At 40.2% G+C, this 22588-nt stretch overlaps 2 protein-coding genes across 6 annotated transcripts in view; one reads left to right on the top strand and one right to left on the bottom strand.

The window, feature by feature from the left end:
- Window positions 1-18688, bottom strand: part of SSMEM1 (serine rich single-pass membrane protein 1) — a gene marked incomplete at both ends in the record, with an annotated part of 29678 nt that extends 10990 nt beyond the window's left edge. Inside the window, 3 exons of one of the 3 annotated variants that reach the window (XM_082662355.1) lie at window positions 6038-6492; window positions 8092-8146; window positions 15757-15954. In XM_082662355.1, the coding sequence (XP_082518481.1) occupies window positions 6038-6492; window positions 8092-8146; window positions 15757-15954 (708 nt within the window). Of the gene's footprint in view, window positions 1-6037; window positions 6493-8091; window positions 8147-15756; window positions 15955-18652 lie in introns of those variants that run through there. The other 2 variants (XR_014297229.1, XR_014297230.1) reach the window with 2 other exon arrangements.
- Window positions 18689-18787: 99 nt separating this feature from the next.
- TMEM209 (transmembrane protein 209) overlaps window positions 18788-22588 on the top strand; it is a 28846-nt gene continuing 25045 nt past the window's right edge. For all 3 annotated transcript variants that reach the window (XR_014297219.1, XR_014297220.1, XM_082662082.1), the window contains exons 1-5: window positions 18788-18862; window positions 19812-19948; window positions 20092-20150; window positions 20964-21095; window positions 21557-21798. Coding sequence is in view for 1 of the 3 variants with exons in the window: in XM_082662082.1 (XP_082518208.1) it covers window positions 18797-18862; window positions 19812-19948; window positions 20092-20150; window positions 20964-21095; window positions 21557-21798 (636 nt within the window). In the remaining 2 variants the exon portion in view is untranslated. The remainder of the gene's footprint in view (window positions 18863-19811; window positions 19949-20091; window positions 20151-20963; window positions 21096-21556; window positions 21799-22588) is intronic.

The raw sequence follows: 22588 nt of genomic DNA on the forward strand, positions 1-22588 counted from the left end.
TTGTACTATCTATGGAAAAAAAAAAAGAATTCACTGCAGTTCTGAATAGTGTAAACAAGATTGGAAAGGGAATAATTATCTACTTAAAAGAACCAGTTGTTTTGAAAAGCTTTAGAAGTATCCTTTTACATACAAACAGGGTAATTATGATTTAAACAAAGGCTGGCCTGTTTCTAAGGCTTCTTTGAAATGTCAATTACAAATTATTCTTGTTTTTTCACCAAGGCAAAACCCACCCCTGTGTACCAGGCAACAGTTGGTTAGCTTGCTTTCACTTACTCTATTTGAAAATAATAAATCTAAAGTTCTTTTAAAGTTGTATAATTTAATTCAAGCTTTTCACAAATCTAGACAGTTGGTCCATCCTTTAGTCTCTGAGTGACGATTTACTAATTACTAGCATACAACAATCACGAATGCATAGAGTGACACCTGCCTTCACTAACGTGGTGGAATAGCTGGCGAACACAGAAAATTGACAAAGAAAACTCCTCCAGAGCGGTGGCTCCTATTTTCTATCCTACCTAGTAAGAAACACATTTTGCATTGATTGCAACTCAGTACACACACACTAAAACAAAAACAATACTTACCTTTATTATGTGCGACACTGTTATTTTCTATTCATTTGTTACTAAATGCTAGTCACTACCCACTAAATTGATTGCACAGTCTATTAATGGGTCACTGTTTTGAAAACACTACCCTGGAATCTGTTGGGAGATAGTATTCTTTTGTGAGAGAAAGGGATGGTGGTGGTGTCACCAGCAAAGCCCATTAAAAATTCCCAGGAAATAAAAATAGAATCTGGGTAATAAAGTCTAACCTTTTTTTTTCTTTTCCTTTGTGCTTCGCCTAGTTTCAGTTGCTCATGGCGTACTGCGCGCAGAGGCCTCGCACGCAGCACTGCAGCCCAGAGCTGCTAGTGCAAAATGGCCGCTTGGACACCTCAGCTCGGTGGGCCGTGGGCAGAAGCTCTGCGCACGACACTGCAATTCAAGATGGCGGCGGCAGCAGGCTGTGTGCAGAGGCACTACGCCCAGCACTGCAATCTGGAGCCTTGAGCAGAGCAGCTGTGCCCGCCCCGCAAGATCTCTGCCTCCCTCCCTGCTGACAAGATCCCTACACAGCAGCCCTGCCCAGAGCCTGTTGGGAAGAGTGTGGACTCTAGAGCGAGAGGTCACACCTCCCCATTCTTTGATCAAAGAATAAAACTTTCCTTTCCTTTTGAACCAAACTCAGTCTCATTCTGTTGGCTCCAATGACACCAGGCAGGAGGACCCTTTTGGGGGCCCTAGGCAGGAGGGTCAGTAACAGTGGAAGGAGCTGTAGCTATGTGGTTTTCTTGATGGTGTCCTCCCCCAATTCTCTCAAAACTTTGGCCATCAACCTCACTGCTCTAGTCACTACTGCCTCCTATTCCTCAACATTCAGTACAAAGCTCATTCTTACCTTCACCAACCCTTTCAGCTAAGTTTCCATTTCCCTTCTTTTTTCAAAAGCCCACCCTGAGTTTCTGCCTGATCTACTGATAGTTGTCCAGCCTTACTCACTGCAAATGAGGTAAGATGATGCTAAGGCCTCTCCACTGAACAGTGTCAGCCCTCCCCTGTTTTACTTAACTGCTCCCATCTCTGCTCAGCTTCTGACCCTTGGCTCCATTCTCCATGAACAGTCCTTCTCTAGCCTCTGGACTCGGTTTGGTATTTGGGGTCTGGTCTCTCAAGTTCTTATCTAATCACTGTTCATTAAGAACATGGATAATGTGTTATCATCACGGTAAAAACAAAATCTTTGTGATCAGACAAAACCCAAGACCCAACTCACCAGCTCTATGACCTTGGGTATATCATTTAATTTCCCTGAGCCTCGGTTTCATCATCCATAAAATTGGATGCAAGCTTGTGAAGGGTAAATTAATCCTTATAAAATGTTTACTTTGGTGTCTGGCATATAGCAAGCACTCTCTAAATGTCACCTATTATCAGTATTATTATTGTTGCTGTTATTGCTACTGGCTTGCCTCTCCTTCCACCAAAACCACACCACCCAATCTTGGAGGGCAGAGGTTCAGAGTTTGAGACTATCTACCATGTAGCTATAGTTTCCAGTTCCCCTATTCCCCAACCCCTCTCCAAACACCTATGTGTATACTCTCATTTTTTGCCACATCCATCTCAGTTAAAATCTTCCCTGGGCTTCCCTGGTGGTGCAGTGGTTAAGAATCCACCTGCCAACGCAGGGGACACAGGTTTGAGCCCTGGTCAAGGAAGCTCCCACATGCCGCAGAGCAACTAAGCCCGTGTGCCACAACTACTGAGCCTGCGCTCTAGAGCCCATGAGCCACAACTACTGAGGCCCACGCACCTAGAGCCCATGCTCTGCAACGAGAAGCCACTGCAATGAGACACCTGCGCACCGCAACACAGAGTAGCCCCCAGTCGCCGCAACTAGACAAAGCCCGTGTAGCAATGAAGACCCAACACAACCAAAAATAAATAAATGAAATAAATTTTAAAAAGAAAAGAATATATTGTTTTTTTAAAAAAAAAAACTTCCCTGCATCCCATAGTTCCCACCCTCACAGTTCCTGACAAGAGTTGTGAGGCTTGATGTAGGTGGACATTGCTACACAGGTCAGTTCTGACCATTTAGTTGCATGGATGGACCACAGATAGGAAGCAAGCCCAAGAATTCCATGCCTCCCACAAGCAAGCTACCCAAACAGGTTACAACCTTCTACCATAAAAACCACAGGTGCCCAAGTTTTTCCCATTTAGCAAGGACAGACTGAAGAAGGGACTGTTATGAAGCCCAGGGGCCCCACCTTGACAGCTCACACAGGCTCTGAATACAATGAACACCAAGCCACAACTGATGTTTGCAGCCCTAGTTTCACGAACTATCTTCCACTTCACGTGTTCTGTACCTTGCTCATTAATTCAGTTCCAATGAGCCTGGCCATGCTTTTGCTCCTCATCTTACAATGCCCTTGCCTTATTCCTCTGATTCAGTGTATTTCTTTCTTTGGCTTTGGCTGTCCTCCCAGCTGTGTTTGGTCTGTTTTTCGATTAACGTACTTACAAATTACCCTAATTAATCCCTTCATATTTATAGCCCCTGGTTTAACTCATCCATGATTCCTTCTTCCAGTGGACAGCTATCTCCCACCCCCCAACTCTGACCTGTGCTAGCCCCATAGATGAGACCATGAAAAGTAGTAGTCTTTGACATACATGACTTTTCGGATAATAGTTCATTGCTTATATTTTAGATCCACAAGCAACACATTTGGGGCATGGACCCATCGTACTCTGTTATCTAGAATACAGTCATTGTCCTCTTCCTGATGAGATTATATCAGCTTGGATATCACTTATGGCTGTGTGGGAGGTGGCAACTGACTTACCTTGAAATAGGATTTTTCCATCTTCAGAGAATAATGGCTAAGATCACAGTAATTAAGAGCCCAAACTCTGAAGTCAGATGACTTGGGTCTAAATCCTGCCCCTGCAACTTACTACTATATTTTGAGTTTGTGTTTTTGGCTTTTGGTATTTGGATTTTGTTTTGGTGCTATTTAAATAAACAAGATAACAAGCATCTTGATCATATAAAGTTAGAAAATATCAGAATCATTCACTAAATTTTAGATATTGGCCCCTGCCCTGCTTTCTCTGCCTCTGCTTTCCTCAGCTCCTCCCTTTTGCATTCATGAATCCCTCTGCATATTGATTCAACTGCATTATTTATCTGCCATGTTTTCTGGCCCTGTGCTGGGTCACAGAGATACAGATAAGTCATGGACTCTATCTTTAAGGGTGGAGATATATATATATATATATATATACACAAACAAATACATGCATTAAAATGTTAAGGGTGCTGAGATAGAGAACTTTTCAAGGTACATTGGAGCATAAGGGAGGGCACAGTGAGTTCTGCCTGAGGGGACAAAGTGGAGGAGGGTAAAATCAAGAAGTAAAGGAAGTCTTTGTGGAAAAGGTTGATGCTTGAAGTCGAAACCTGAAGTTGTCCTCTTTTCACTTGCAGCCTCAGACCTGTTCCAATCCTGAGGAAATCTGAATAAGACAGTCTCCACAAATAAGCTGAGAAATGTCACCCCATGTCCTGGATTCTAGCAGCCTAGTTCCAATGGCTGGGACTTCCACATTGCCTCCCGGGTCTCTTTGTTGCCGTTAGTTAAGGAACTTGAAATTATCAGGAGTAACTCCCAAGCCCACAGTCATAGTTCTGTTGTATTTCTCCCAATACCCCATAAAAGGCTCAGTTCTTAGTATTAAGCTGCAGTCTTTATCAATGTAGTATCCAAATTCGTCCCTAACACTTAAACCCTTCTTTGAACTCCAGCACAGAGCCCCTGCTGCTTATCTTGTCCTTGTCAGCCCTCTTCTCTGGGATCTGGGCCTTGTTTGATATCCCACTTGGGGTTCTGCCATCCTCCAGAATAGCCACCCATCTACTAGGCCTGCTTGAATTCCCCACCACTGGGGTCCCCGCCTAACTGGAAAACTCAGCCCCAACTATGTCTGGATTGCGGCTAACTTTCAATAAAGACTCTTTCTTTGACAAATTTGAGTTAGGCTCTTCTGAGCCCTCTTCTCATCCAGATCTCAACCTTGGCGCCCATCCTGTCTTTGGCTGCCCAGTCCAGTTTTAGCAAGAATTCTGCTAAGTAAGTTTAGTGACAGTCCCCCACCCTTGATATCTGAGCACCCTTGACATCTGATCAAGTTCCTCATCCTCTACCTTTGCTGTATAAGTCCTTGGTCTGCCTTTAGCAAGAATCATGCCAGGTCAATTTAGTAGAAATCCCCCTATGCTTGATGGCTCCTCTTAGTAATTTTCCATCCACTGACACCCTTACCCTGCTCCTTGGTTATAAATCCCCACTTGAACTTGCTGTATTTGGAGTTGAGCTTGACTTCTCTCCCCATTTGCAATAGACTGGACCCCTATTACAAATAGTCTTGAATAAAGTCTTCCTTATCATTTTAACACATGTAAGAATAATTTTTTCTTTAATACTTGTCATGCCCTTTGGACAATAACCACGGACAGCCCATGGCCCAGCTGTCCTTCTGGTCTACTCTAGGAATCCAGTCTCATTCCAGCTCCTCCTCACCAGCCCCAAGCTGACACATGTGCATCAATACAGCTTAGGTAGGGAATTCCCTGGTGGTCCAGTGGTTAGGACTCCACGCTCTCACTGCCGAGGGCCTGGGTTCAATCCCTGATGGGGGAACTAAGATCCCACAACCTCGCAGCCAAAAAAAAAAAAATAATACAGCTCAGGTAGAGCCACCTGTAAATATGGATCTGGAGAATATGAGCCAATTCTATTCCAACCAACATTACCTAATTCATTCAGTCAATCAGATAATCAAAACATATGAATAAATTTAAATAGTTTCTAAACATAAATATATTTTCAAAGAGGTTCCTTATTTGTATTACAGATATAAACAAAATACATACACTCAAGGCATAAAGTATCTGTCTTGTGCTCTTCTGAATAAAAAAAATCACAGTGGATACAGATCTTTGATGCTCCAATGGTGCCATAAACAAATTCACTCGTCTGTTTTTGGACAAAGAATTATCTGAAAAAAATTTTTTTTTTTTTTTGCGGTACGCGGGCCTCTCACTGCCGCAGCCTCTCCCGCCGCAGAGCACAGGCTCCGGACGCGCAGGCCCAGCAGCCATGGCTCATGGGCCCAGCCGCTCCGCGGCATGTGGGATCCTCCCGGACCGGGGCACGAACCCGTGTCCCCTGCATCGGCAGGCGGACTCTCAACCACTGTGCCACCTGGGAAGCCCTATCTGAAATTTTATCTCTTGCATTCCAAGAATGTTTTTGTTGTTAGTAGAGAGACTTTATTGTAAAAGCCTCCTCACCTAGAGCTCTGGTCATTTTTTGTGTTTTATTCATCTCTTTCATTTGGCTTCGAGTAAGGTAAGGACTAGATAAAATTCAAAATTTACTGAATTTTATGTTAATACCAGGTCCAGAATTTCATTCTTGAATATCTCCCTGCATTGGGGTTGTTACCGAAGCGTTTTGAAGGAAATGGCGGGTCAGCCATTCATTGGTTCTCATGGCTTTGCAGTGAAGGCAGGGCCTTTCCCTGATTTGGCAACCTCCCATATTCCTTTGCCTCTGAGCTATTTTTCTCTTCTTAATACTGGCTGGTGATTGGTGGTGTTCACTTTCACTCTCCTTCCAAGAGGAGGCTCCCGAGTTAGATACTTCACTCTCACACTCAGTAGTATCACTGTCAGGTTGTGTCTGATTCACCCGGCTGAATTCAGAATGGTGCCTCGCTCGTCTTTGTTCAAGATATGCATTGACCAAAGCCACTTCTGAGTCAGTTACAAGAGGAAGTTGGTTCTGCTTTGGTTTTGTCATCATTTGCAAAGAATCCCTGGCACCATCTTTGTTTTGCCGCTTATAGGAAGTATCTTTGCTTGCTAACAACAATGAAACAAATCAACAAGTTAGGCACATTGCTGGTTACTATAATCTCATCTTACCTAAAAAGGAAGCCTATCGCGTGGGCTCACTCTTTGCTGCCATTTGCCAAGCCACCACTTTTCCCCACTCATTTGCAAGTGTTGGCAGCTGACTTCATTTTCCAGTACCATACCAAAACTCCTAAAAACCAAAAGGGTCAGATAGATGCTTGACATATTACTTTTGAAGTTTCATGGACACTTGATATAATATCAAGGGAAAGGTCTCCAAACTTTTCCAGAGAAGGACCTTTTTACCTTTGCCTTGACGGCTTAAAGATGCAAGCGTGTATATGAATGTGATTTGGGTAGCAGAAAACTAAAAAGGATCTTCTCTTTATACACTGGTGTGCTGGAGTTGGCTCACACCAGCCAGTTCACAAGAACTGATAAACTTTCAGGAATTTTGCAAGATGGCTGTTAAACATAGTTATTGGTAAAAATTAAATTGTATAAACTTATCACTAAATCAATTTGTTACAAATAAATGTAATAAATACTCAAAACTCATCACTTCCTAAATTATTTTACTAGATTTTATTGTGAGGTTTGCTCTTGAAGCTACTATTTATGTCTGTTGTCTCTGGATATCAGAAATACTATGCAATGATGTGCTACTGTGCATCTCTTCCTAACTCCTATGTTCAGTGACATCATGTTGGTAACCTGAAATTAGTTTTGGTGGGAATAAAAATCAACAAGCACTAAGAATCAGGTCTTCACTTATGGTTTTCTTGATTGTCTAGACTTAAAGTAATGGAGAACATGTTACTGACATAGATTACATTTAAAGGTGTCATGCCTATAGCCGCTATATTGTGAATAGCACCCAAAAATGAGGAAATATTCTTCCAGAGTATTCTAAAACTATTATCCAGCTCAACAAAGATGTCATATACATCATTAACAACCAAGTTCAGTTCCAACATACATCTTTCTGTTTCTTTCATCTTACTCCTTAACTTAAAGGAAAGTATCAATAACATGCATATTAGAACTACACTCGTTCATCTATTGCAGCTATAGGTTGGCTAAGGCTATAATCAAAAAACTATTTTGTTAGAATCAGTGGCCTATATGGAATTTACCATAAAGTGTATTATATGTTTTATTATTTGTAAATTGTCTGATATACATCCTTTATGTTAGCAAAATCTTTTAAATGATATATACACACATTTTTGGAGAGCCAGTTGTTAGACATTTATCAGCACACCACTATTTATAGGTTATTGAAAAAGATGTCATATATAGCTCATAGTTCTGTGGTAACACTAGCAATAAATGTGTGTGAAAGGCAAGCTGTGTGACGGGAGAATGCTGAGGAATGAAAAGACAGCTTGAACTCTACCTAACAGTAATTTATAGCCTCTAGCAGCTTTGCTGAAGTAGCTAAGCAGTCCTTCTGCACCAAAGCAAGGTGTTCATTCAGTGGGCCACCACAGGTCTGGGGAGGCTCTATAACACTCTTGGCTATTTACCTCTGTTGTTTGCTTTCCACACACAACACATATTTCTCTCATCATAGTCCAATATCAAATATGCACTGGCTCTCACCTTTACTTAGCGAACTGCTTGTCCCATTGTCTTCATTCTTTTTCTTCTCAGACATCTGTTTCAGAAATATCGATTAGTAATAGTGATCTCAGTTGGTTGTTTTTCCCTCGTATTTACTTGTTAAGAAACACTATTGCCTTGGGCCCTTTGACAATGTCTAATTTTAAACAGTGCAGTTCAATAAATACTTACTGAGTTCCTATTATTTTGATCCTACTTCTGCTGCCCATTAAGAAGACCATGCTTTGATAGCAGGATCTACCAAAATGTTTTGAACCCAGAAAAATGGAACAAAGATTGAGAGAAAATAATACTGATGAGAAGCTATTAGTTACAAAGTTTTCTTATACTCACTGATTTTATAGAGAAATATCGTTTAAATGTCATTTAAAAACAGATATGATAGTACTAGGATTAGTTTTAAATTACTTTTTTTAAAATTTTTGGCCATAATGTACAGCTTGCGGGATCTTAATTCCCCAACCAGGGATCAAACCCACACCCCCTGCAGTGGAAGCACGGAGTCTTAACCATTGGACCGCCAGGGAAGTCCCAGTTTTAAATTACTTTTTAAAGGACATTTTATCAGGTCATGTTATGATAATTCTTTAAGATCTTTATATGAATTCATAGACTTATATCTCCTAAATCCTTCCGAAACTTTCCTCCACAATGCAACCATAATATATTACCTGTGAATATGGCAACTAGAAGAAATTGATTTCTTTGAATAGTTCTAATTCTGCCCCAATATTCCATAAATATATTTGTCCCATTTTTCACGTGTCCCACTTTTTGATGCTGAAAATGGTTTTGCTAAAAGATATGCATACAAAGCAACTCTTTCAAAATATATCAAGTATGTTAGAAATACTCATAACACTTTTGGCACATAATAATTCTGGGAATCTATCACTGGGAAATAAACTCTAAAAGAGAGAAAGTTTTATGTACAGAAATATTTATCCCAATGTAATTAGGGTAATATAAATACAAAATTCAAAAGTCGGCTCAGACTTCCCAGGTGGCGCAGTGGTTAAGAATCCGCCTGCCAATGCAGGGGACAAGGGTTCGATCCCTGGTCTGGGAAGATCCCACATGCTGTGGAGCAACAAAGCCTACGTGCCACAACTACTGAGCCTGCGCCCTAGAGCCCCCAAGCCACAACTACTGAGCCCACGTGCCACAACTACTGAAGCTTTCATGCCTAGAGCCTGTGCTCCACAACAAGAGAAGTCACTGCAATGAGAAGCCCACGCACTGCAACAAAGAGTAGCCCCCACTCACCGCAACTAGAGAAAGCCTACACGCAGCAACGAAGACACAATGCATCCAAAAATAAATAGATTTTTTAAAAAGGAGGCAATAGTTAAATAAATTATGATGTAATCATACAATATATAGTTGTAAAAATTATAATAAAAGTATGTTCTAACATGAGGAAATAAATGTTATAATATTAAGTTAAAAATCAAGATGCAAATTTATATATGCCGTATGATCACAAGTTAGCTAAAAATATGAAAAGAAAAAAGACTAAGGGATGTACGCAAGTGTTAGCAATAGTGGCTTTGAGTGTTGAAACTGATTTTTTTTCCTTCTAATTCTTAAAATTGTCTACAATTAGGGAAAAAATGAATTTATGTAGAAAGTCATACTGCCTCTGGGTTGAAAAGTACCACACTTGGTTATTCATAACTGCAATCTAAGATCTTTGGTCCACTCCTTTCTTAATACCTGATCTCCACAATGGTAGGCAAGTTTCTCTAACGAGGTACCTCTTTGCTTTCTGGGTTACTGAAATCATTCTCTGAAAGCTTTCAGTGAAATCCTCTTTTAAGATACCTGTTTTTTAAAAATGTTTTTGGGTGGCCTTATTTTAAATTTAAAATGTATAGAGATGATTATTAAAATATTAGAAGTTTATGAACCTTAAAAAGTTAACAGTAGTTGATTATTTCTATATAATCTGGAGTGGGTTTTATTTCATTTTTTCTACTTTCCTATAACGTCCACATTTTCTATAATGGGTACTTTTGTAATTCAGGGGGGAAAGTGTTTTAAAACACTTATTAGGTTTATATCTTTTTCATGGAAAGCTTCCATATTTGACTTGATGTCAAATCAAAATGTAATCACAAAATCAAAAGAAAGATTTTACATCAAGCTAAGTGGAATCATATGAACTGTGGTTACCAAAAGCATTTTATTAAGTGTCTTTGTGTGTGACTCAGCTGAGTGAAAACAGCAGAAGTGCCTGCCCTGAAGTGTAGGGTAGGACAGTGGTGAGATCTGGGCTATGGCTCTGCCTTTCTTCCATTGTGATTTTACCAAGCCACGTAACACCTCCTAAGCTCAGTTTCCACATATGCAAAAAGAAGAGCCTGGACTGGTTTTGTTTGGAAAAATTCCAGCACTAGCTGTCTGAATAAACACTAAAAATATATATAAACTAAATATAGTATATATAATCTCTGAGAGCAAAAGGTACATGCATCTTAGATAGTGGCAAATCCAGAGGAAATCAGTGTGCTTCATGTTTGAGGGTAATTACCACCACATTTCCATCACGCTTTTACCATTACTTCAAGGTTTGTAAATAAATGTTCATAATTTAGCAGAGAAAATGAAGTTCAAAGTGAAGGAAAAATTCCATCCTTTTTGACTAGCTCTCATGTGGTTCTCAGATTTCAAATCTGGGACCCTTTAGAAGAAGCAGTTGAGTGGATTATAGTTGCCATAAGGGTACAAAGTGAAAGACAAAACCTCTAAGATAATTAAGGTTTTAATCAGCACTGAATAGATATAATTCAACATTTCAACTATGCTATGAAACAAACAAATGATATGGCAGGAAACCTGGGTCTATTCTCCTCTCTGTCATAACCACTCATGTGTCATTGGACAAGTCACTTAATTTCTTTGGGCTTTATCAATAAAAATACAAAGGATAGATACTGATATCTTACTTGCCTACAAGCAGGAGGCTGGACCATAAGCTCTCTTGAGGTCCTTGAAGCTCAGGGCTCTGTGACTCCAAAAGCTGATGCAAGCAAGGGAGCAGAGAAAGAACTTAGACCTCTCAAGGGGGTCTTCATGATGAAATTGCCAAGAATCAATTTCAACTTTTTGTTAATTTTCTAAAGTAGCTTTTCTTGCCAGGCTAGACAAATTCAATGTACTTAGCTAGGGAGTCTAAGACATGTATAAGCTATCACTATTCTAAATATTCTTTTGGCAAAGTATCTATCTTAAGCATTTAGACTTTAGATGAAACTTCTTTTTAGGGGGAGGAGGTGATGAGGGGAAGAGACTTTGATTATTACAATGGAATCCAGCTGGCATAGACATAACAAGCCTCCTCCTCGCCATCTAGAGCTGATAACAGCATTCAGCCTAGCTGACCATTGCCAGCCTAGTGCTCTGGCTGTAATGCTAAATGGTGGTGGTTTTATTTTTTGAGTTTTTTTTTGCGGTACGCGGGCAGCCTCTTCCGTTGCGGAGCACAGGTTCGGGACGCGCAGGCTCAGTGGCCATGGCTCACGGGCCCAGCCGCTCTGCAGCATGTGGGATCTTCCCTTACCAGGGCATGAACCCGTGTCCCCTGCATCGGCAGGCGGACTCTCAACCACTGCGCCACCAGGGAAACCCAGTGGTGGTTTTATTAATCATCAGCCTGGTATTAATGGTCAGCAAGGATTCCACATCAGCAATTTATAAGACCTCAGTTACTCATAATATGTGGGAGCATCACAGCCCTGATTAAGTGGGCTATCTCACTCCTTAGGATGGCATTTTTTCCCCTGGTAGGTGGTCTAGAGTGGTGACTTTAGCTCTGTTTAGTTTAGTTCTGTATCTTTTTCTATGTGGAGAATGTAATGCCTCATTCTAAAAACCCAAAATCCTACAACATGTATCCTATATTATATATGACAACTTCTGTATCTTTGATTAGAATTACACAGCTACAAAAGGAATTTGGAGGTCATTAACCAGTAGGGAAGTTTATCCCAGTATTACTTAGCATTTGGACAAACTGAGAACAACCTAAATATCTCAAAATTGCAGATTTGTTATGGTGCAACCATGACAAAATTATGTAGTCGTTAAGAGTGCTGCTAGGGGACTTCCGGGAAGATGGCGGAAGAGTAAGATGCGGAGATCACCTTCCTCCCCACAGATACACCAGAAATACATCTACGCGTGGAACAACTCCTACGGAGCACCTACTGAACGCTGGCAGAAGACCTCAGACCTCCCAAAAGGCAAGGAACCCCCCACGTACAAAAGATCATGAGAGATTACTACAAGCAACTCTATGCCAATAAAATGGACAACCTGGAAGAAATGGACAAATTCTTAGAAAGGCACAACCTGCCAAGACTGAATCAGGAAGAAATAGAAAATATGAACAGACCAATCACAAGCACTGAAATTGAAACTGTGATTAAAAATCTTCCAACAAGCAAAAGCCCAGGATCAGATGGCTTCATAGGCGAATTCTATCAAACATTTAGAGAAGAGCTATCACCTATCCTTCTCAGACTCTTCCAAAATATAGCAGAGGGAGGAACACTCCCCAACTCATTCTACAAGGCCACCATCACCCTGATACCAAAACCAGACAAGGATGTCACAAAGAAAGAAAACTACAGGCCAATATCACTGATGAACATAGATGCAAAGATCCTCAACAAAATACTAGCAAACAGAATCCAACAGCACATTAAACGGATCATACACCATGATCAAGTGGGGTTTATTCCAGGAATGCAAGGATTCTTCAATATACGCAAATCAATCAACGTGATACACCATATTAACAAATTGAAGGAGAAAAACCATATGATCATCTCAATAGATGCAGAGAAAGCTTTTGACAAAATTCAACACCCATTTATGATAAAAACCCTGCAGAAAGTAGGCATAGAGGGAACTTTCCTCAACATAATAAAGGCCATATATGACAAACCCACAGCCAACATCGTCCTCAATGGTGAAAAACTGAAAGCATTTCCACTAAGATCAGGAACAAGACAAGGTTGCCCACTCTCACCACTCTTATTCAACATAGTTTTGGAAGTTTTAGCCACAGCAATCAGAGAAGAAAAGGAAATAAAAGGAATCCAAATCGGAAAAGAAGAAGTAAAGCTGTCACTGTTTGCAGATGACATGATCCTATACATAGAGAATCCTAAAGATGCTACCAGAAAACTACTAGAGCTAATCAATGAATTTGGTAAAGTAGCAGGATACAAAATTAATGCACAGAAATCTCTGGCATTCCTATACACTAAGGATGAAAAATCTGAAAGTGAAATCAAGAAAACACTCCCGTTTACCATTGCAACAAAAAGAATAAAATACCTAGGAATAAACCTACCTAAGGAGACAAAAGACCTGTATGCAGAAAATTATAAGACACTGATGAAAGAAATTAAAAATGATACAAATAGATGGACAGATATACCATGTTCTTGGATTGGAAGAATCAACATTGTGAAAATGACTCTACTACCCAAAGCAATCTACAGATTCAATGCAATCCCTATCAAACTACCACTGGCATTTTTCACAGAACTAGAACAAAAAATTTCACAATTTGTATGGAAACACAAAAGACCCCGAATAGCCAAAGCAATCTTGAGAACGAAAAATGGAGCTGGAGGAATCAGGCTTCCTGACTTCAGACTATACTACAAAGCTACAGTAATCAAGACAGTATGGTACTGGCACAAAAACAGAAATATAGATCAATGGAACAGGATAGAAAGCCCGGAGATAAACCCACGCACATATGGTCACCTTATCTTTGACAAAGGAGGCAGAAATGTACAGTGGAGAAAGGACAGCCTATTCAATAAGTGGTGCTGGGAAAACTGGACAGCTACATGTAAAAGTATGAGATTAGATCACTCCCTAACACCATACACAAAAATAAGCTCAAAATGGATTAAAGACCTAAATGTAAGGCCAGAAACTATCAAACTCTTAGAGGAAAACATAGGCAGAACACTCTATGACATAAATCACAGCAAGGTCCTTTTTGACCCACCTCCTAGAGAAATGGAAATAAAAACAAAAGTAAACAAATGGGACCTAATGAAACTTAAAAGCTTTTGCACAGCAAAGGAAACCATAAAGAAGACAAAAAGACAACCCTCAGAATGGGAGAAAATATTTGCAAATGAAGCAACTGACAAAGGATTAATCTCCAAAATTTATAAGCAGCTCATGCAGCTTAATAACAAAAAAACAAACAACCCAATCCAAAAATGGGCAGAAGACCTAAATAGACATTTCTCCAAAGAAGATATACAGAGTGCCAACAAACACATGAAAGAATGCTCAACATCACTAATCATTAGAGAAATGCAAATCAAAACGACAATGAGATATCATCTCACACCAGTCAGAATGGCCATCATCAAAAAATCTAGAAACAATAAATGCTGGAGAGGGTGTGGAGAAAAGGGAACCCTCTTACACTGTTGGTGGGAATGTAAATTGATACAGCCACTGTGGAGAACAGTATGGAGGTTCCTTAAAAAGCTACAAATAGAACTACCATATGACCCAGCAATCCCACTACTGGGCATATACCCTGAGAAAACCATAATTCAAAAAGAGTCATGTACCAAAATGTTCATTGCAGCTCTATTTACAATAGCCCAGAGATGGAAACAACCTAAGTGTCCATCATCGGATGAATGGATAAAGAAGATGTGGCACATATATACAATGGAATATTACTCAGCCATAAAAAGAGACGAAATTGAGCTATTTGTAATGAGGTGGATAGACCTAGAGTCTGTCATACAGAGTGAAGTAAGTCAGAAAGAGAGAGACAAATACCGTATGCTAACACATATATATGGAATTTAAGAAAAAAAAATGTCATGAAAAACCTAGGGGTGAAACAGGAATAAAGACACAGACTTACTAGAGAATGGACTTGAGGCTATGGGGAGGGGGAAGGGTAAACGGTGACAAAGCGATAAAGAGGCATGGACATATATACACTACCAAACGTAAGGTAGATAGCTAGTGGGAAGCAGCCGCATAGCACAGGGAGATCAGCTCGGTGCTTTGTGACCGCCTGGAGGCGTGGGATAGGGAGGGTGGGAGGGAGGGAGACGCAAGCGGGAAGAGATATGGGAACATATGTATATATGTAACTGATTCATTTTGTTGTGAAGCTGAAACTAACATACCATTGTAAAGCAATTATACTCCAATAAAGATGTTTAAAAAAAAAAAAAAAAAAGAGTGCTGCTATGTAAATATAATTTGAGGAATGATTACAATATAATATTAAGTTTAAAAAAGCAGGTTATAAAAATATATAAAATATAATGCCAACCATCTAAGATCAAAGACAGATGAAGAGAGATATACTGTGATGCAGAAAAAGAAAAAAACTAGAAGAACATACTCCAAAATGTTAACAGTGGTTATCTCTAGGAAATAGGATTACAGTAGTTTAAATTTTCTTCTTCATCCTTTTCTATATTCTTGGGTTCTCTAGAATGATACTGCATTATTTTTAAAACTAGAAGACAAACTTTTAAAAAGTAGTTTCACCAATGTAAAATAAATTTATTTTATGGAAAATCCCCTAGTATACAGTAAATATATTATTTAAAATGAAAAAGGATATCCTACCCAGAAAGAAGCCCGGGAGAAGAACCAATATAATGGTTGGGAGAAGACCAATAAAATGACAAAATACCAAAGCAGGAAGTTCCCTATTGTCTCACAAGAGTCACCCTTCTGGCATTCATAATCTTGATTTGGAATGGCAAAACTTGTAGGTATGGGGGGAGGATCCACCTCCCAAAATAAAGAAAAAAGGTCTCCCATGATGGCTTCTTGAACATATTCCCCTCAAAGGGATGAAGAAGACTGGGAAGTACTTCACTCCATGTGTACGACAACTTCCTTGGCAACCTATTATGACATATTCTTCAGTAACTATGACAGGAGCTGACAAACATTTCTTGGATTACTAAGTTTTTGGAAGATCTGTCTAAATCACTTCTATGAAAGTTTAAGGTATATGCCCCATATCTTAATATGGTGCATTCTGCCATAATTTTTTTTTTTTTTTGTCCTGAAACTTGTATATACAGTATTTTCTTTAAATACAGTATTTTAATGTCTTTTTTTTTTTTTTTTTGGCTGTACCACATGGCATGCAGAACTTGCCTGACCAGGGATCGAACCCATGCCCCCTGCATTGGAAGCGCAGACCACCAGGGACCACCAGGGAAGTACTTTAATGTCTTTAAAATCTAAGTCTCTGAGGTGTCCATTCATTTTTTTCAGTCTCTTTGATATATATCATATCATTGTAAATTAACATACAGAGTTCTAATGTATTATTGACTGAATTGTGTTTCCCAAAATGCCTATGTTGAAGCCCCAAGCCCCAATTTGGCTATAACTGGAGACAGGGACTTTAAAGAGGTAATTAAGGTTAAATGAAGTCATAAGGATGGGGACCTAATCCAAAATGACTCTTGTTCTTATGAGAAAAGGAAGAGACATAAGGGATGTGCAAGCACAGGAAAAAAAGGCCATGTGAGGACACAGAGAAAGGGGCCATCTGCAAGCCAAAGGACACAAGGCTCAGGAGAAACCAATCCTGCTGGCACCTTGATCTCAGATTTTCAACCTCTACAACTGTGAAAAAATTTCTGTGGTTTAAGCCACGCAGTCTGTGGTATTTTGCTATGGCAACACTAGCAAACTAATACATAATGCCAACAATACATCTAATTTAGGTAGTAGTCGTGTTCCTTTTTAAGCCTTGAATAAATGCACAGTAATTCATAGATTACATTAAGAGGGAAAACATAGATGTACCTGTTGTGAATTACATCAAACATGCACAATTTCTTCTTATGAAAGAGTCAGACATGGGTTGGGGAGGAAACTCGTATTCTAACTTTGACTGTACATTTGCACAATTTTCAAGTTAGTTCATCTCTATATCTAAAACTAGAGCAAAACACCATTGCTGCTAAGGCAATCTAAAAAATATAAAAACTCCACTCCAAAAAAATTGGTTACATCTTTAAGAGCACAGCATACCTGCAGATTTTCATTAACATGCAATACCACAAGGAAACTTCATTTTCTTCTATTGGAACTTAGGAGCATTTTAGGAAAAAATTTTGGTCACTGGGACGTACAAGATGTAACAATCCGTTAGCTTATTATGACACGGCATGATGTTTTTATTAGAGGCACACTTTGCATCCCCACGAGCAAGTCTCCAGACCCTGCGCACGCATCCTGGACCATGCCGGTCTGCTTTAGGCCCTCATCGCCTCCTCCAGGAAGCTCGCGGGGATCCAGGGCTGAGCCCGCCGCGACTCCTCGGGGCTCACTGCGCCCCACTTCACCTGCCTTTCTACAGACCCTACCGGCCTCCCCCGGGTTAAGCTCCTCCAAGTGGTAACCAGGGAAGATTTTATTTTCACATCCTCGCGCGGCTCAGCGGCACATTGTGGGTGTTTGTATTTGTTAGATAAAAGCAAACTGTAAGACAGGAATAAAGACGCAGACCAACTGAAGAACGGACTTGAGGATATGGGGAGGGGGAAGGGTGAGCTGTGACAGGAGAGTCATGGACATATACACACTAACAAACGTAGTAAGGTAGATAGCTAGTGGGAAGCAGCCGCATGGCACAGGGATATCGGCTCGGTGCTTTGTGACAGCCTGGAGGGGTGGGATAGGGAGGGTGGGAGGGAGGGAGACGCAAGAGGGAAGACATATGGGAACATATGTATAACTGATTCACTTTGTTATAAAGCAGAAACTAACACACCATTGTAAAGCAATTATACCCCAATAAAGATGTTAAAAAAAAAAAAAAGCAAACTGAACTCCCTGATGAACCTTTTCCTCAGGATTAGAAATTCTTCCAAAGAATATGCAGGAAAAGTAAAGAGTGGGTTTTTTTAGAAAAAAACCCCTCAAAACCACTAACAACTTTAACAAAACAATTTGGTTTTTCTTGTTACTGCTGCACCCTCGTTACACGGATATTTTAGAATTTACATCGGGTCAGAACACTTAATTTTTTTTTTTTTTTTAAACACAGAGGTATGAGAAATGCTTTGTCATTGCTGATGGTGTCTGGACCCATCATCAAGTACTCTGTATCCTACACTTGGCCACCCTGCTTAATAAAATCTGCTTTAAAATGTGTCCATAGGGCTTCCCTGGTGGCGCAGTGGTTAAGAGCCCGCCTGCCGTTGCAGGGGACACGGGTTTGTGCCCTGCTCCGGGAAGATCCCACATGCCGTGGAGTGGCTGGGCCCGTGAGCCATGGCCGCTGAGCCTGCGCGTCCGGAGCCTGTGCTCCGCAACGGGAGAGGCCACAGCAGTGAGAGGCCCGCGTACCGAAAACAAAAAAATGTGTCCATAAGCGCCCTAAGGAAGCTAAAGTTATATTAATATATAGGAATTCAGCTTCTTATAGTTATTACTTTTTACTGCGGGCTCAGAACCTGGTCTGAATTTTTCCGGCTGAGCTTTCTCCCCTCACCTGAGCTGTCGCCACAAATCCAACGGCTATTTCCCTGGTAACGCTCCTAGCCCCTGTCCCTCCCCAACTTCCCTCTTCTCGCGAGAAGAAAGAGTCTCGTACTTCCTGTAACTGTAGCTCCACAAGCCGGTCGCTTTCGCCTTAATGCTTGGCTTCGCGCATGTGCAGTGGAGAGTGGCGCGAGCCAGCCGTTTCCGGGCGAAGAACGCGGTGCGTTTTCGGGATTATCTTTGTGGTGTTTGGACTCTTGAGTCCACGCGGGCCGTGGGAGTTAACGTGCGTGTGGACCTGCCGAGGGTTCAGCCAAAGGGGAGTGTGGCCAGACCTTCCACTACCCGTGGTGGAAGGGAGGAAAGAAGCCGTAAAGTTTGTGCTGCGAGAGCCAGGGAGGGAAGCTCTCCGCATTGGGTTGTGTTGACTCGGGGGCAGGGTGGCGGGAAGGGTACTGCTCTTACTCTGTGGGAGACGACTCCATGTATCTGGAACAAGTCTTAACACTTGTCTGCAAGAGATGAGGCCTAGGAAAACAGACAGAGGAAATAATAAATCCTAATGTGGACCAAAACTGCGCACTCTCCCCAACTCACCCGTATCCCCTTCACACCATGAGTATTCGCCCTTCTCAAACTTAAATCCCTATATTTTATCAGCAGCACGAATCAGAGATCTCTGGCGTGTGTCGGTCGTGTGCAGAGTTGTTAAATAAAGATCATAGGCAGTTAATGACTTATGCACGAGCATGTGGGAGGAGAGTAATGACATATCTTAGTTGGAATACTTTCTCCCAAAACTTGGTATTTTGAATTTCTTATAGCCCTTGGCCTAGTCCTTGTGACATATTCCAAAAACACAACAGGGCGTAATTGCAAGCATAACCACTAACCCTTAAATTACAAAATAAGATATTTTTCTTTATTGGAAGTGTTAAATTATTCTCTGAAGGAAACAGCCAGTTCTCTGTTGATTACAGTGTGGTGCCAATGAAGCTGTAATTTAGGGTTCCCTTTTCATATACTAATATTAAAATTAGAAAAAGTTAGGAAAGACATTTGAAGATGAGGAAAAGTAGATGCAATTTTTAGTTACCTTATAACAAGTTTGATTTCTTAAATGGAGAAGTAGTTTCTTTTAATTAATTCTGCTTTTTGATTTTGAACAGATGCAAGGGGAGCCAAACCCTAGTGCTTCCCTTATTGACAGAACCATCAAGATGAGAAAAGAAACAGAAGCTAGGAAAGTGGTTTTAGCCTGGGGACTCCTAAATGTATCTATGGCTGGAATGATATATACTGAAATGTAAGTTAATTAGCCAAAAAGGGAGGGAAAAGTGAAAATTTAAGAGGCCAATGGTTGGTTCCACAGGTTTTGTGTTTGTTTTAATTTTTGGTGTGGTTTGGTTTTGTTTTGTTACTATTAAAAAGCCTTTTTAATTTTTTCAGGACTGGAAGAATGTGTAGTTTATATTATAATGTGAGATACTGGCCCCTCTGGTATATAGGTAAGTAATTAATTTTCACTGCAATGTAGTTACTCCCAGTGAAAAACTGTGTTCCAGTTTAATTCAGCTTAGTATTCATTCCTTTATTCGACAAATATTTGAGTGCCTGCTGTGTTCCCAAAACTGGGAATACACGAGGAAGGGAACAAGGAATATTCTAGTAGAAGAGACAATCAAATTAATAATACGATTCCAGATAATCAGGAAAAATAAAGTTTGGAGCTGGTAAGATTTGTGTTTGTATTTGTCTCCCTCAATTGCCTTCCCTACTTCTCTACTTTTTCACCTTTCAAGATCAACCCGATTTCTACTCCATTGATGACTTCCTCAGTTTCCTCATCCTTCCTCTCTGTCTGCTCTTCAGTAGTCCTTGGATATAAAGGGTCCTTATGGCCATTGAAGTAAATTCCAAAGTCTAATACATACATTAAGCTAAAGTCTGTGATAGGGAAGTGGTGTGGCAAGTGGAAGAGCAAGAGTTTTGGAATCTGCATACCTGAGTTAGAATCATGGCTTCAATAACTAGCTGTGAGCTACTGCAAAAGTCACTTGACTTCTTTACAACTGGTGGTTGATCTTTAAAACAAAGATGAAAATGTTTTCTGTAAAAGCTTGTAAAGATTAGTGATAATATTTTGAAACTCACTGGTAAATGCCCTACACATAATAGACATTCATTAAGTGAAGTGGTAACTCTTAGGAATAAGAAGATAGTTTTCAATTTTGTTGTTAATCTGCTAAAGTATGCATGGTTTTGTTTCCCCCCTTTAAATGTTCCACCCCCCTTTTAAAAAATAAATTGTTCTCTTCCAGAGCTTGCCCTTGGATTTCTCTTCAGCCTAAACGCTTTATTTGATTTTTGGAGATATTTCAAGTACACTGTGGCACCAACAAGTCTGGTTGTTAGCCCTGGACAGCAAACACTTTTAGGGTTGAAAACAGCTGGTAAGTGTTTCATATCTTTTGCAAAGGTGGGTGAAAGGTTGGCAATAAATCTTTCTCAATTTAATTTTCTCTTCTCATAGACTCAGCTAGAAGGGACTCCTAAGGCCATCTGGTTCAACTGTATTTAACAGTTCTACAATAAATGGTCTTAAGATCAATGATTATCTTTCCTATTTATATAAATTGAGTAACATTCACAGTCTCATGGAATTTTGTTCCATTGTTTAATTACTGTTAAACTTAAATTACTAACTTTTGCTACATTAAAGCCAATTTCTTATTTTGAACTCTATGGAAATGGTAAACAACCATTTGTGTCCTTTGGTAGTAATACTTTATGTAATTTAACAACCAGGTCACTCTATTACTTGCCCTTTTCCTGAAGGAAAAGATTCAGTTCATTAAATCTGTTTTCATAGAAATTTTATTTATACTTACAATTATTTGTTTGTTCCTTCTAGTTGTACAGACTACTCCTCCACGTGATCTGGCAGCACCCCAAATCCCTCCCTCTCCACCTTCTCCTTCAATTCAGGGTCAGAGTGTATTAAGTTATAGCCCATCTCGCTCACCCAGTACCAGCCCCAAGTTCACCACCAGCTGTATAACTGGATACAGCCCTCAGCTACAAGGTCTGTCATCAGGTGGCAGTGGTTCTTATAGCCCTGGAGTGACCTACTCACCCATCAGTGGTTATAACAAGGTAATGACTCTTTTCTCTTGGCCAATCACATTACCATTTTAGAATTGGGAGGTTTGAATTGAAAATCATCTAGTGAGTCGAAACTCCTTCTTTTATCAATGAAGAAACCCAGGACCAGTGGATAATTGACTTGCCCAAATTGCCCATTTAAGAGCTAAGAATAGAAGCCAGATTTCCTGACAGCAGTTAGAAGTTCTTTATATCACATCTTAAAACAAAAGGAAAGATTTAGCTTTTGAAAAGATAACGAAATGAGGTTCACCATCTAGGATTTTTCTGCAGTCTTTAAAACAAGTTGAAATTATGATGATTTTCTACTCTAGTTTCCTTTACTCATGTTTTCCCTCTTTCTTTGCTTCTTTATGTGAAACTTTTATATATTCTTATAGAATATTAATGCTTTTCATCATACTGGAGTATCTTCTAAGCTAGAAACTGGGATTGTCATGTAACTTGACTCTTGAGTATGAATACTCTCCATAGGATGATTAGAAACCTTCATACCATCTCCCACAGTAAAGTGGACTTTAGTTTTAATTTTTAGGCTTGATAGAAACAAAATTGACAAATTTGAAATGTGACTCCTGCCTGATGCATAAGGCTATAAAATAGACGTTAAAAGAGGGATGGTCACATTTTCAAGTACTTTTTTTTGGCCACACCACGTGGCTTGCAGGATCTTACTTCCCTGACCAGGGATTGAACCCGTGTTCCCTGCAGTGGAAGCACGGAGGCCTAACCACTGGACCGCCAGGGAATTCCTGGGATGGTAACATATTCAGATGCTGAC

This window comes from Grampus griseus, assembly GCF_964374135.1.
Source record: "Grampus griseus genome assembly, chromosome: 9".
In the NCBI taxonomy this organism is placed as follows: Eukaryota; Metazoa; Chordata; class Mammalia; order Artiodactyla; family Delphinidae; genus Grampus; species Grampus griseus.